General features: G+C 37.9%; 1 protein-coding gene across 4 annotated transcripts in view; it reads right to left on the bottom strand.

Moving 5' to 3' along the window:
• arhgap44a (Rho GTPase activating protein 44a) overlaps positions 1–13436 on the bottom strand; it is a 54649-nt gene extending 41213 nt beyond the window's left edge. For all 4 annotated transcript variants that reach the window (XM_084419572.1, XM_084419574.1, XM_084419575.1 and 1 more), the window contains exon 1: positions 13187–13436. In XM_084419572.1, coding sequence (XP_084275698.1) covers positions 13187–13239 — 53 coding nt within the window. In that variant the 5' untranslated portion in view covers positions 13240–13436. The remainder of the gene's footprint in view (positions 1–13186) is intronic.
• Positions 13437–15673: the final 2237 nt, after the last annotated feature.

The raw sequence follows: 15673 nt of genomic DNA, 5'->3' as shown, positions 1-15673 counted from the left end.
ATGTTTTCTTTCCGGGAACGAGCACGTCACAATTTCCCTCATTGAAATAATTTCTGCCCAAGGCATAAGCAAAATAAAGGGGCGGGTCCTGGTTGAGTTAGTTAGTAGTGTTGAAACTCACGGTTATGGTAAGGGGCGTGTCACACGACCAATCACAACACACTGATCCAGCTGACCAATCAGAGCACATTGTGCTATTCAGAAGGAGGAGCTTCATAGACTTGAACTAAACAGAGTGTTACTGACAGACTGGGAAGAGAGGTGCTGCAACAATGTCAAATATGGGGAAAATAATGTGTTTTTGATCATTCGAGCATGAAAACATATTCTAGTAGACAGCAAAAACAAAATCAAGACTTATGTTAAAGGGCATAATAAATTCTAAATGTCCTTAAGCTTTTGACATATAAGAGGACATCATACTATAAGAATATCCTGTAAGTTGTTAGTCCAAAAACAGCTTTTACTCAGACCAAGCCCAAAGAACGACTCATTTTGGAATGTGCCTATTTATAACGTCATAGATATTTGAAAGACCTGCCTCTGCAGAAAAAGATCAACGCCTATTCATCATTGCAATTTTGATGTAATATAGTGGCATGTTAGTGAGATGACGAGGAGAGAACGCTGGACTAAAAATAACATCACCTTCCAAAGGATCCTAATGCAATGTGGTTATTTATTTTTAACAATGTCAACAACATGTAATTAACTGTGTTAATTCTAATGCCTGATCTGTGACCAGTGATTTCTGATATGTAATGATTCATGTACAGTCATATGTTCTTTGTCTATGTGTCAGAAAATCAAACCAGTGACTAAACGGTCAACTTCACATTGTTTCTCTTAGTAGGATGAAAATAATATGTTATTTAAACTGTGATTAAATTATAAATAGAAAGCGATCTAAGCATGCTCCCTTTTCAATCGCTGGAGCTGTCAATCAAACAGCGCAAGTTTTTCAGTGACTGAGTTCTGGACGCTCACCAAAAATCAAGCGTAGCGTTAGTTCTGGCAGGTCACGTTAGTTAAGCTCGCATCAGCTGACCCTCAGCTGATCCACGTCTACCTATAGGAATACGACGCCTATCACCGTATACATATATAAGCTCCTTCAGTATTATCAGCAGCTATCGTGTTTCTCAGGAGCTAATTACCCTCCTCCATCCCCAGCTCCTCCTCTCGCCCCGTGTCAGGAAATCGTGTAGAAATCGAGTTGCAATGATGAGATCACTGCATTCATGCTCAACATGTCTGTGACCACATGCTACATGCTCATCACGACAACCTTTCATGCCACAATCCAAATATTATGCTATAGACATAAATACTGTATAATGCTACAATCAACACTTTTCACAATAAGTTAACCTTGAGAGCTGAAATAGTAAAAAAGTTTTCAAGGGAGTTCCACATGTAATACTTGGCTATTTCAAAGATGTCAGCCAATCACAGCAGTGGGCGTTTCCACTGAAGTCACAGCAGACACGCCCCTTCAAACAGAGCGTTCAAATCAGAGGCTAAAATCAGGGTAGGAAAAAATGCCTTTTATTTCTAAATTATGAACATTTTTGATGTAATCAAACTAACATTATAAGTGCACCCCAGACCGCATTATAAAATAATAAAATAATGCAGTTCATGACCCCTTTAAGTATCACCTTTATCTAAAACTTTTCTCCTACAACTCTTTAGGACACATATGAGATAATTGCTGACAAAGTAAATACAGAGATACAGAGCTATATAATATATTAGGGTAGTAATATAGCATAGCATTTAAATGTAGAAGAATCTGATAAACAATATTGAATATACTGAAATCATATTGTACCTTGAAAAATTGTGACACCATTTGAGATTGAACAAGATTGAACACAAATGAGAACTTTGTTTACTCTCATTGGTATATCCAAGAAACCATATATCGATATAAGTCGCAATGAAAGTAGCATCAGATCTTTTCTTACCTATTGTAAGATACATCCTAGTGAAACGGAATAAAGGAAAGAAAAAGAAAGTAGTGCAGAGACTTGTTTCTATCCACCGTTTGTTGATTGGATGGAGGCAGATTGAATGAGAGCAGGTGATTATAAGAAAGGCACAGGGTTTAAATTGGGCTAAATGATTGGAGAAGTCCAGCATACGTCAGTAGAGAGAAGACTGACATTTTAATGGAAGGATCGAGTTATGGCACTTTTATTAAAAATTTCGAGGTCATTTTTTTATGAAACATGCATGGATGACTAAATAATATTATATATATTATATAATAAATCAATAAATCAATGTTTTTTTTTCTAAGGCATGTTTATAAAAGCTACTTAAATGTCCTAATTAAACTAAGGCTTAATCCTAGCTTAATCGAAGCCCTATCTGTGAAACCATGCCTAAAGTTTGATTTTAAAGCTATGCTGCATATTCCACAAATTACCTTCCCTAAAAATAATATGCAACCATTTAATTACAGTATATCTCTGTAGGGTACATTTGGGCTCTGCTTTGTCTTTTCACCTTCCTGCAATAACAGGATGTAATTATCAATATCAAGTAGGCAGCATGCTGTAGATGAACAGGCTTTGAAAACCGAGATGCATGGTTACTAGGCAACCAAATGTGAGATTCCTATATCATTAACAGCCAAAACAAAGTTCTGAAAAAAAAAAAGAAAAAAAAAAAAAAATGGACAATGACCATGAGACGAATACAGATCTAGACAGGGAATTTAGCCTGAGGAACAAACAAAATGGAGCATCCAATCCAGGAGGAAACAGACTAATTTATTATCAAATTATACATATGGTAAACCTTCAGATGAAAAAAGAAAGGTTGAATAAGTAAATATTATAGAGACATATAGAGCTATTTAAAATAAGTGTGGATATATATATATGATTAGGAATATTTGAGTTCATACTGAAATAGTACCTTTGAGCACAATTTGATTTCAGTAATTTTTTCATTTTAGTTTAAAGTAATTTAGGTTATCTATCTATCTATCTATCTATCTATCTATCTATCTATCTATCTATCTATCTATCTATCTATCTATCTATCTATCTATCTATCTATCTATCTATCTATCTTCTATTTAGCTTCTATTTCAGTTTTAGTAATTAAAGTAGTACTTACAGTACTTCAGTTTAACTTATTTTCAGTAAGTTGCAAATTTCTTTTTTGCTTTTTTTAAGTTTCTAGGTGCTTTCACGCCATATCATTATTACCATAATTACGAGATTACGGTTTGTAAAAAGCATTCACGTCCTAGTACAACTCATAATTACAATTTGTAAACTGGTAATTTTCGGAGAGTTCTGGCCATCTGTACAACCTGACCGCTGCAGATTCATATTGGCATTTATAGTGTTGACATAGAAACGCATAATTCGGAGTGAAAGGACGTGAACAGCTCCTAGTAGAACGTGACGTGTTGACATCTTGTAATTATGGTAATTACAGTATTTAATTAAAGTTTTTCATCTTTATTTAAATTAACAAAAACAATTTGAAATAGCTTTAATTAACAATAACAATACTGACCCTATATCTCAAGTTCTGATAAAGAATTAAACCCAATGAAAGTAGCTGATAGGGTCAACCTATGATTCCGATATTTTATTTCATAGTATGATAGTGCTGGTAAAGGGCTTCAGGTGCAGTTGTAGTTGGCCAAATGCAGTTTTGTGACTCAGCTTCACCTGCTAGCACTTGGTTAAATGTTTGTAATTGTAAGTTGATTAAATCTTTTTGTATTGCCAGCACTAATCAGTCAGCAGCTGTACGGTTGAATCATTTTCAATTTCAGTAACTGTATAATGTTCTGAAACAGCTGAACTGACGGCCGCTCCAACTCAGCAATCTATCTTTTATTGGAAACTCCAGCAAAGACCAGCAAAAAGAACAGCTTTCAAGCTTTTACATCTATGAGAAGGCAATACCTCGACTTTGCAGTGAGAAGTTTCTTTCTTTTTGCTTTTTCCTTCTACTGCTCATTGAGAAACATGGCCATGTTTTATGCATATAAGAACTTGAATAATTTAAAAAGGCATTTTAAAATACCATTCAATGTCACTTTGGGGAGCCAAGTTGTTACCAAATGCTTGTGCATGTTCAGATTATCCAAAGAAATTGTGCACAGAACATGTCGTGCTTTAAGTTTTAAAAAGCTTTTTTTTTTTTTTGCTCCTCTAAATTTCTTGCGATGCAAAACAAATATGCGACTTGAGGCATGCAAACTACACTAAGGTTTATGAATGAGGTCTGGAACCTTCTGAACAATTTCATCACCAACAAAAAAAAAAACAAAGCCCCCCAGAGTGGCCTGCATGATCCTGAAGCCATCGAGAACAGTTAGCTACCGGAAGGCGGCAATTTAGCAGTTATCCAAATCATATGCTCGGTAAGAGCTCCAAATGGGCGAATGAGAAATGGATGAGTCAGTCAAATAATGAGCGCTGCTAAATGCAGGTAAGAAAAGTCCTGCAGAGTCTTGAACAGTAATGACATATCCCTGATTCAACCAAACGTCCAATCAAGCAAGAAATCCTGACCGAGAAAGCCTTGTTAGGCCTCAAGAACTGAATGATCCCCAGATAGCATATATCAGGGCCTCATCTGGGCCAACTATGGCACATATAGCTCAGGTCTGGCAGCGGCAAAGGTCATATGGGTCGTATCTGCCCCACACACATCAAGCCGGTTTTAGTGGGAGTTGTGGCTTGCTGTGTGTGGCCCAGATGTGGCCCATGTGACCTTTGCCGCTGCCAGAACTGAGCCATACGTGCCATAGTTGGCCCAGATGAGGCCCGGATATGTATGCTATTGCCAGACACAGTCAGGTTGAGGCATCGCCGTCATTCCATGTGGTATGTGGGCCAGAAGAATATGGGAGATGTGGGCCACAACTGGGCCAGATGTCATCTGCTATCTGGGTCTCACCGAACAGCTCATCTCCCGAGAAAAAATGAATCAAGTTCAAAATGTTCAAAGTAGATGCACAAAGTTGATTCTTGTGCAAAGTCATGAAAACAAGAGAAGTGCTACAGATTTTCATGACAACAGAAAAGTTTGATTCGTAAGAAAAGAATTCTGAGAAAAGATTCTCCCGTATTTTACCTTGCTATCCCGCTATCATCCCGTTTAAATATTTTCCTGTATTTCTCCCGTATTTTTTAAAAATCTTTCTATAAAAAAATTAACCGTTGCCGTTGTTATGGTCATGCTCCGTTGTTTGAGCGTCAGGAACGCATCTTTACGTTTAAAAGCGGCACTGATCAATCTTAAACTGGCAAATCAAAGTTGGTTTGACATTCCAGATCAAATCTGGATCTTCTACCTGGAGCTTTAGGAACGACATCTTGTTGTTGTAGCTGCCAAATCCAAACAGAGAACCTTCGATCATGTGAATCACTTGTTATGCAAGCTTAATTGCAAAGCTTTGCCCACCTATGCTGTTGATGATACACTGAATCTTTTGTATTCCGTGAATGGGGTAAAGACTTCAATCTCAGATTATAATAACATAAAAATATGGTTTCATAAACTATGTCTAGCTGAAATTAGGCTAAAAATCTGAACTGAACCACACTGGCTCAATGGTAAAACATGCATGTGGCGACATTTCTGCAAAATAATAATACATTGCATCTTGCATGTTTAGCGACACTTTCAAAGTGAAATGTCCAGTGAGTTGTGCTAAAAGCTTGTTTAATTTCATCCGCAACAGATGCATGAGAATCTGCCAACGTTGTTGTTTCGCTGCAGTTTGGAAATGAAATGTATGGTGAGTGGTGATAAAAGGTTAATGCTCTATATATGGCGTTTGGAAATAACATACCACCCACACTAAACTGTACCCTAAACATAACCGATAGAGTTAACAAAAGGAAACATGAGATAAAATGCATTTGTTAAAGCAACCATGCCATTCAGGTCTTTTTATCATGCTTCATGGGACTCGTATCCAACTGAGTAAGTTTACTATTTCAGAAAAGCCATCCATATGGAGCTGGTTATGTCATGCAAACATCAAGATGTTCTAGTTTACAAATCATACACTATGGTAAAAAGCGTTGTACAAGGAACCGCGTGAAAATAAGTTTTTATGATAATAACTGATAATCTGCCCCTCATAATTTGTTGAAAAGGAATAACATTTGTTGGTGTTTTACTGCCACTAGTGTTCATTTCATCTGGAAACTGCAGTGAACTGTATGTGCAGGTACGTCTTTAGAGTTCTGCTTGGATAGGAAATTAAAGAAAAATAGTGTAAAAAGAAATAACAACTGTATGCTAAAATGTAACATACAGCTTAATTCTACGGGCAAAACAGAGGTTGGAAACAGGAGTAATCAAATTATATTATAATATTGACAAATAAAACACAAAAATGCATAAAAATACATTTATACTATAAAGTTGGCTTGATATTTTAGGAAGAGGGTCTCTCACATTGGGGATCATCATATTTGGGGGCATCAGAAAGTCTGAAAACCCCTGTACAAGAGCAATAGGGCGATTGAACAGTCAACAGTCCCTGCTCAGTAACCCTAGTCAATCTGGGTTCGATTTGCGACTGCAAATGCTTGCTTGTGGTCAGAGGGACGTCATGAGAAGCCTGTGTGCCAACTCAGCGGTAATGTATTCCGGCTTGAGAGTGTGTGCTTTCTGAGCCAGGCAGAGGGGCGAGACAGATTGACAGAGACAATGAGTGCAAAAGAGGACTGTCCATTCCAAACAGTGGATTTGTTGGGGTAATTGGACCGTGCATTAGAGAGGGGCCGCCTGCCCTTAATTGCTACAGACATCTATTACTGCGCAGCAACGTGTATTATTTCAAAAGGCCTGGGCTTTGGAACAAGAGCAGTGAGTGAGAGAGAGAAAAAAAGGGGGAAGAGTGTCTGTTTGGTGGCTACAAGGACCTGACGCTAGAGGTCTCAGCTAATATGTTCTGTTCCGGAATGTTCTGGAATCCGTGGAAAGAATCTTGATGTGCTGTATTTATCCAATTACACTTCAAAGTTGCTTTATGATTTCAACACAACATTCATCCAGAAGGTTAATTTGGTTCAAAGTTCAATTTAAAGGGGACATATCATGAAAATCTGACTTTTTCTGTGTTTAAGTGCAACAATCGGGTCCTCGGTGCATCTACCAACCCAGAAAACGTGAAAAGTGACAACCCAGTAACTTCGTTTTGGTAAGCCTTTCTCTGCAAGCATGTTAAAAAAGAAGCTGATCAGATTTCTACGTCAGAAGGGGATCTTATTATAATATTACCGCCCCTTAATCTGCAAGTTTCCACCCACGGCGCCGCCATTTGGTTTTCGCAAGCGACAAAACAGTGTAACCAGTACTATTTGACGTCACAGCTATTAAAAGTCTGTCTTGTAAAGACCTCAGGGAACTGTGTCAACTTGTGTAAAAGTTAAACATGAATCAATGTAACTCCACAACAACTACATAAATGTAACCACTAACCATTCAGTCCAGGTGTGTCTAAAAGTTACAACCTCTTTCTGAGTCTCTCTGTAAGGGTGCACTCCGCTACTGGTTATTTCTGAGATTTTGGATGAGTGAGATTACTCACGTGTTTTGTTATTCCTGGTGTATCCGAACGAATGGGGGTGCGGAGTAGCAGCTCAATTGCATTTAAAGGGACACACACAAAAACGGCGCGTTTTTGATCACACCCAAAAAGGGGCAAATTTGACAAGCTATAATAAATTATCTGGGGGGTATTTTGAGCTGAAATTTCACAGACACATTCTGGGGATATCATAGATTTATATTACCTATTGTGAAAAGGGGCATCCTATATCACCTTTAAAGGTCTCAAACCCCTTACTGACTTACTTCCAGGCCACCTTAAAAAAGAGGGTGGTCACTATTGTACTCGATTGCCACTGAAAAACTCATATCGGTCATCTACTCTCTCTCTCTGTGTGTGAACCCACTGCAGAAACTGACTGCCACTAACCAGTGAACACACACCAGCAGCACTGGCATGAGTTTAGTCTCATTGCTGCTGACACTGCACACCTGCACGGCCCCAGAGACACTGGGGGAGAGAAGAGAAGGAAGGAGAACTTCCTTATAGAAGCGTATCCCATCTAATTTAAAACTAGGCCACTGCAGATAGACGAATGGTCGCCATGATGTCTGAAAAAAGAAACTGTCCCTCTGACTTACATCAAATATAGGCTAGGCTAATGATAGAGCTACAGTAGCGGGGCTAAAGGCTCAGCTTCTGTCCCAGGCTGGCACACACTGACCCTGCCTGTTTTAGGAGAAGTTTTAGAACTGGCGAAACTTTAAAGCATTTTCTAGCAGGCTATCCTTTAAAGGGAGGCATCACATTGTTTACAAGGCAAAGAATGATAATGTCAGAGAAACAATACATAAACTAAACCATTGGACAACAGGGATGTGCGATATATTGGAGACTATATAGACCATAGTCTGGCTTTAGTTTTAAATTAAATTAAATTAAATTCAATAATGATACGCTTTTTCTACTGATTATGGTTTTAGTGGTAAAGTTATATCTTAATTAATATTATAATAACATTTAAATCAAGTACATTTGGAGCATTAATCATATTAAGCTGGAAAATGACAAATCAGCAAAATCAACAAGCTAAAACACAATAAAAGTCCTAGTTTTAATCTGATAATTTTCTGTATGCTACAGGAGAGCCCTGTTTGATTGCCTGGTTTAAACTATATGTCGACTGATATGGATTTTCGAAGATATCACCGATAGTGTTTGCAATTATTAGAAAATTATTAAAAGTATTATTTGAATTATTGCAATTATTAGAATTGTTGCACAAATACAATAAACATATGAAGACGGAGAATGGGAGCTCCTGTGCATGTACAGTCTCAGCACTGTCAAAATAAAAGTCCCACTTATGACACTTACCAGCAGAAGAGAAAAAACATATCAGCTGATGCCGTTATTTAAAAAAAGAATGCGACATTGAAATATTGGAGATATATATCGTTTGACCACTAGTTTAAAGTGCCTAGTTTAAAGTTTTTAAACACCTTCCATGTAGTGAGTGATATAGCTGTTTAAATGTAAAAGATGAGCACTAGCAGGGCTGTTCCTAATGGAGTGAAAGATTATGACAATTATAGAGGCCCCACAAAATACAGGCCCTTGTTCTGTAAATACTCCTCTCCCCTAAAGAGGAGTAAAGTTCTCCTCTCCCCTCCCTAAAAATGGTTTAGTCTGAGTAGAGTAGAACAATCACAACAGACTGGGCCATCTGAGCAATCAGTGCAGAGTAGACCTCTGAATCATGACCTCTGAATCTTGTTGGTGTACAAGCATTTTTGGGCTGTTTGAACCGCTTATACAATCTCTTTAGTGCAAGTCCAGAGCGGAGGGCAATCCTTAAAAGACTGCTCCCTTCAACGCTTGTCCGAGACCAGGTGGGATGCACGCATAACTGCAGTTAAACCTTTTGCAAACCACTTGCCATCAATCATAGAAGCTCTGGACACCATCCCTGCTAAGTGCAGTTTAACCAATGAAGCCAGGTCAGAGGCCAGTGGTCTAAAACTTCATGTCCACTTCATGACTTCGAAAAAGATCAGATTCACCCAGTTATACATAAAAGTATTCCCCTGCAACATGTGGGCACTAACTGTTGTGTGGGCACGTTTGTAACGCGGGGCCATTAATCAACATACACACTGTTCCCAATCTCTCTGCTGACGGCGAAAAACACACACAGCTCCATAAGCACTTCCGACGTACTGTTCCCAGTAAAACCAAGCTGGCAATCTGAAGGAAGAGGGAGGCTGCCATACTTCCCGAGAGAGAAAACACTAGAGGCATGGTGCACAACCCCACCAAAAACCCCCACAAACACTCACAGCCACAAAAACATGAATGAGAAGACTATAAATATAGTTTGAATGAGAACACAGAGAAGGTTCACAAATACTGGCCCCTGAGCTAGACAAACACAAATACACACACAGAGCAGCGGGTAGTCGTTCTCATTCAAAGAGGGCGAGAGGAAATGTGATTTACAAATGATGACAAATTAAAACAGTAGGGAGGGTGGGTGACACAGCTATAAAAGCATCTGGACAAAATGTCAAATACATAAAGGGATGCGCATTATTGCAGTATGACAGTATCACAGTACAGTGTGATAAATATATTTTGTTGCAATGGCTTCAAGCATGACTCGTCCAAACAGAATTTGGTCTGAATTACAATAATTCTGTTTAAAAGTTGCAGATCGGTAAGATTAGTTTAATGTTTTGAAAGACGTTTCTTGTTCACCAAGGCTGATTTAAAAATAGAGAAAAAAAAAAAGTAATATTGTGAAATATGATTACTTATTTAAATAACTGTTTTTGGTTACACTTTATTTTAAGGTGACGTAGTTACATTGTACTTACTCAAATAAGTACTGAGTAATATTAATTAACTACACTTATTCAGTTACAGTTAGGGTTCATTTATAGGGTTAGTTACTTGTAATGCATAATTTACTGTTATTACTATAGTAAATACATGTAGTAACATAACTACGTAACATTAAAATAAAAGTGTTACCCAGTTTTCTATTTGAATAATGTTCCTGTGATGTTAAAGCTGAATTTTCAGCATCATTACTAATTTGCAGCTCAAAAGACTGGATAAAATATTGTGGAAAAAATATCAAAAATCAATATAATATTTTTTTCTGGATTATTTAACTTTTGATTAATGTAATGTGTCCTTATTAAATTAAAAGATTAAAATTATCATCATTCATTTAATCAAAAATAAATAAAAATACTTAGCCTAAACTTTTAAACCGTACTGTTTATAATGTTGGTTTTACTTTTTAACTCAAGTGTTAAATAATGGGAGACATATCATTCATAAGTTAATAAATAATTGTATATTTTAAGTTTACCTTCATCAAGTTCCGAATAAAAACAGAAAATAATCAAATCATTTCACTCTGAAATACATCAAAATGGCTCAAATGCTTCAAAAATCCGTGCCATGCGCATAAAACAATTGAGAATAAAGTAGCGTTTCCATGTGTTTTGCTGCAATCGGAGAAGCCATTGTGGCTCTTTATTGCTACATCATATATGAGAGATGAAATGCAATAAACACTGACATGTTGTCTGTTATTTGGATGCTGTTGTTTGTGAGTGCAATCGTGTGAGACGCTTCTGTGAGGGAAATAAACCAAATCTTTCTGATGACAGACTCTGGCTCAGGCATTTCAGAACGATCAAACCAACATTTGAGATGCTGCGATGCGATTGGTCCACTGGTTAGTCCAGTTATCCAATCACATCCATTGTTGAGGATTTATTCCGTAAATGTGTTTTTCCTTCGCCTCAATTGAGCGTTTTTTTTATTTTACTACTCTATTCTACTATTTTATTCTACTTTTCATTTTAGCGTCTCTTTCCATGCGCATAAAAAAGTAAGCATTGCATGATGAAATGAAGGGAGATCTGAATGCACGTCAGCGGAGCGAAGACAGTCATCACAGGAAGAATAAGATATAACATTATAAATGATTCAAATATATTTATGCATGCATAAATCGTTCACAGTGAGATCAGTAACACAAATGAATAAAATAAAGTCTACTTTGATCTCATGCTGACTTTAATTTGTTTAAGTAGCAAGCAAAAGTAAAATGGTGTTGATAATGGCTAACATATGTCAGTGACGTAACAAAAGACATCGGACATCTCTTGCACTGCATTACCTCTGTAAGACTGTCAAGGTCATGAACACGGTTTCTAAGTGTCACTCCCAGCTGATATGGGGAGATGCGACTCTGTACTCCTGACAGGAACATGCAAATTTATTTTCCAAAGCAAACATCAGTCCAACATGCCCTTTCCGGCCCTGGAACATATTATTAATGAGTCAGGACACTGTGTTGTTCAGGAAACATGTTGTTTCTCATTACCGCACAGCTATACAGACAGAATGCCACCGTGGGCCGCTGCCACAGTTCCCTGGACATTACCAAGGAAAGGTAGGGAATACTAATGCAGAGCTTACGCACAAATACACACACACACAAAATCGGACGCCCTGAGCAAAGCTGGAAATGGTTTTGGGGAGCTGGGCTTGCCATTTTCCACTGGCCTGCTGATGCCAGCCAGAGGCGGTAAAAGAGAACCGACCCTACTAGCCCACCCAGTGAGAATGCATCTGAAATGATGACCCACAACATCACGTTGGCATAACCACCCAGCAAGGAGCTGCCTGATAGCGATGCACACCTTCTGGCCCCATGCAACGCCTTGTGCACGACAAGCCCTCCTTATCAGGTGAGAAGAGAGGGGGGAGCGAAAGGTCAAGCGTCGCACACCCACTCCAGCGTAAACAGGACAGCAAGGCAGCAACCTTTCTAAAACAAACTTATTTTTTGCAATCCGCAATGCATGCTGCATTATAAGTTCTGTGTGCAGGGAAATTCAAAGCTATGCATTCTGAAGCAACGATGACCTTCTCCATCACTGACAGATCTTGCTGATGTACTGCACCCAACTCCTCCTTTTTTTTCTTCTTTTTTTCTCTCTCTCTCTCTCAGAGATCAGTGTGCAATGAAAACATTGCGCCTTTCACATTTCCCCACTCATCCGCATCCATCCACTGCATCAGCTGGCACTGGAGACATGTCATTCTCCTCATTCAAATCAACCTGTGCTGATACAGCAGTGCTACATAAAGCTGCGTTTGATGGAAATGCATCCGGGAGGCTCGTGCATGAGGGGGGTGTTGTGTCAGTGCCATGGGGAACCTCCGAGAAGCATTTTTTTTTTTTGCTGGAAGAACTGCCTCTGCAGTGAACCCGTTACGCACAAGGCACGGATGCACAACCTTTAATTAGCTATGCCTTTATAATAACGCATGGGTATGATAATGAATAAAGCTATTTACAGATGCATTGCGCAATCAAGATGACGCTATTAGCAGTAGTGATGGCTCAGACCAGCATTTGTGTGTTTAAATATGCATTTTGCTTTATATTAAGAAACACTGAAAGTTTGAATGGGAAAATATAGCCTATGTGAATAGGAAGCTACTGCAGCTAAGAATGGTTTCCCATTCGTTTCTGTAAATAAATGATAGTGATAAAAAAAAACTTCCGTCACGCAGTAAAATGATCGTATTTAAGATCATAGCTCTCACCTGCCAACAGTCTGGTTGGCGAGCTGTCGCATCCGATTGAATTGCTTCTTCATTTTTGTATATCTTTTTTTCTGCGTTAAAACCTCGAGCGCAAAACAATCCGCATTTCTCTCAAAATAAAGAGACGTAATCCGGTGCGAACATCCCCGTTATTCCCATCACACGCCCTCATGGCAAACCGAAAGAGGGTGGAAATGTCCTAAGATGCGTGTTTCAGTGCATGTTTGCGCTGCTGCTCGGTTGAGATGCTGCTGGGCGATTCTCGCATCGGCGAACTGACAGCAGCGGAACGACGCGAGCGCGGTGTAGCATGGGAAATGTAGTCTTATTACACACGATCCATGTGCTTTTTTTTTTTTTTTTAATGCTGGACAGGTATTCAGTGGAGCTGATAGCGTTTAGTCTGTACTGCAGTGCAATTCATTGGTAGAATAAATAATGCTTGTAGACAAAACACTGTGTAAACAAACAATGCTTGGATTCAAAAGGGTCTTACAATAATAGGTTATTGTAGCCTATATGATACAACTTTCATAGTCTACTTAAACGCCAGGTAAAGAGTCAAGTAATTTTTTTAATTGGAGTAGCAATGTTTTTAACCATGGGTTGTGAAATTCTGCTTCAGAGCAGGTTTCGCATCGCTTTTGTCGCGGTTAACTCTAAATACAGTGTATCCTAGCAACAGACAACCAGTCTTACCTCATTAAATATTCATGAAGTTTGTAGGCCAGTAGCAGCAACTTTCCCGCTGTGTTTAAAGTCTCCATATCTGAGGAAAATGTCGGACAATGAATGCACATCAGCACATATTATTTATTTAAAAAAAAAATCACATTTTATAAACACAAAGCAAGAACACTGTAAAAAAATAAATAAATAAAAATGCTGCCTTAAATTAAGTACAGTCAACTTGGATGTTTAAGTCTTTACAACTTAAATTGCTTTAAACTGACTTAAAATTAGCTGAATCTTGAAAATTATGAAAAAAGCTGAAAATTGCTTAAGTTATTTTGATGAGTTAAAGCAATGTAAAAACATATGTTGTCATAATATATATATATATTTTTTTTTTTTACAGTAAATAGGCAAAATTATTACTATTATTTGTTTGTTTGTTTGTTTGTTTGTTTGCTTAAGCAGATTCTGACCTTTTCAGATTAAAGGCACACAATTTCATACATAGCCTATGGTATAATAGCCTAGGCCTACTACACAGTGTCGCAATATTAAGCATAATATTATTAATAATCTGTTAAAAAATCTTGCATGTAAACGCACCTATTCAACGCGGTAAATGGAGTGATGAAGATAGCTACTCTTTTTTTCTCCATTTTTTTTTTTTTTTTTTAGAGACTCTTTCTGCTGTTTTTATCAGATGTGGTTGGCTACAATTTTGCAGATGAAGAAGATTTAAAACAGGTCGCTGGATTTGTCCAATCAGTGCTGTTGACCTTAAATATGCAAATAAGGACGTTAATGCTGTAACCCAGGATTAAATAGCCTATGAGCCGTAAAAACATGTAGGCCTTACAGATAACCCAGGATATCAAAATGCTGTTCACAGCCTATCTAAAGAACCAGAGAAAGAAAGAAAGAAAAATATACACTTTACAAAATATGAACACTCGATATTAGTTTTGCGTTGTGTTATTTCCACTGGGAGCTGAACAAATACTAGATATGGTTTTGAGAATGTTATTTAATTTCCACTGGGACCTGAACATGAGCGGAACTCCGGGGCTTTATGAAGATAACAGTGCCATCGTGTGGCTGCATTCGTGTAGTTTGACTTGCATGATAAGGGATTTCCACAGTCTCCGAAGTCCTGACAGCCAGAAACTGCATTATTTATAGTGGAAATCAGATTGCATCTCAGGAAAGTTTCAGCGAGAATTTTTAAAGCGGGACATGTAGCCTATTCATGCAACCATGCCAAGTTTATAGGGGTAGAGTGGGGGAAAACGCCCCCCTTAAGGAAAATGTGACATTACAGTGAAACAAAACATAAATGTGACTAGAATTGCCATCCCGGTTTTGACTGACTATGGCAGGAGTTATTCACCAAATATAAAAATTGCTTAGCCTTCATAATTAATTAGCATTTTGACTGAAAATGTTTTTGTACAAAGGGGGCGTTTTGCCCCAGCGGTGGGGTAAAACGCCCCCCAAGGTGGGGTAAAATGCCCCCTTTCTTACAAACTAGTTTGCTTGATAGATCAACAGCAAAATTAACAGACAATAGTTTTTAATCTCTAAAGGTAAAAGGCAAGTAATGTATCAACATGTATATATATTAATATTTATTTCAGCAATGTCCAAAATAGCCAAATTTAACTACCTTCCATCAGTGAGCTAACTTTGCTAGCAAGCTAGCTAGTTAATGTTCACTTGAGGTAATTTTTTCATGTTTTGTTCAAATATTTTGATTTTACCACCTAGTTATACTGCATTAAGTGTAAAACAAAGGATTTGATAGACAGAAATATT

The sequence above is a fragment of the Rutilus rutilus genome (assembly GCF_951802725.1).
Source record: "Rutilus rutilus genome assembly, chromosome: 1".
In the NCBI taxonomy this organism is placed as follows: Eukaryota; Metazoa; Chordata; class Actinopteri; order Cypriniformes; family Leuciscidae; genus Rutilus; species Rutilus rutilus.
This window is presented reverse-complemented; position numbering and strand designations above follow the sequence as displayed.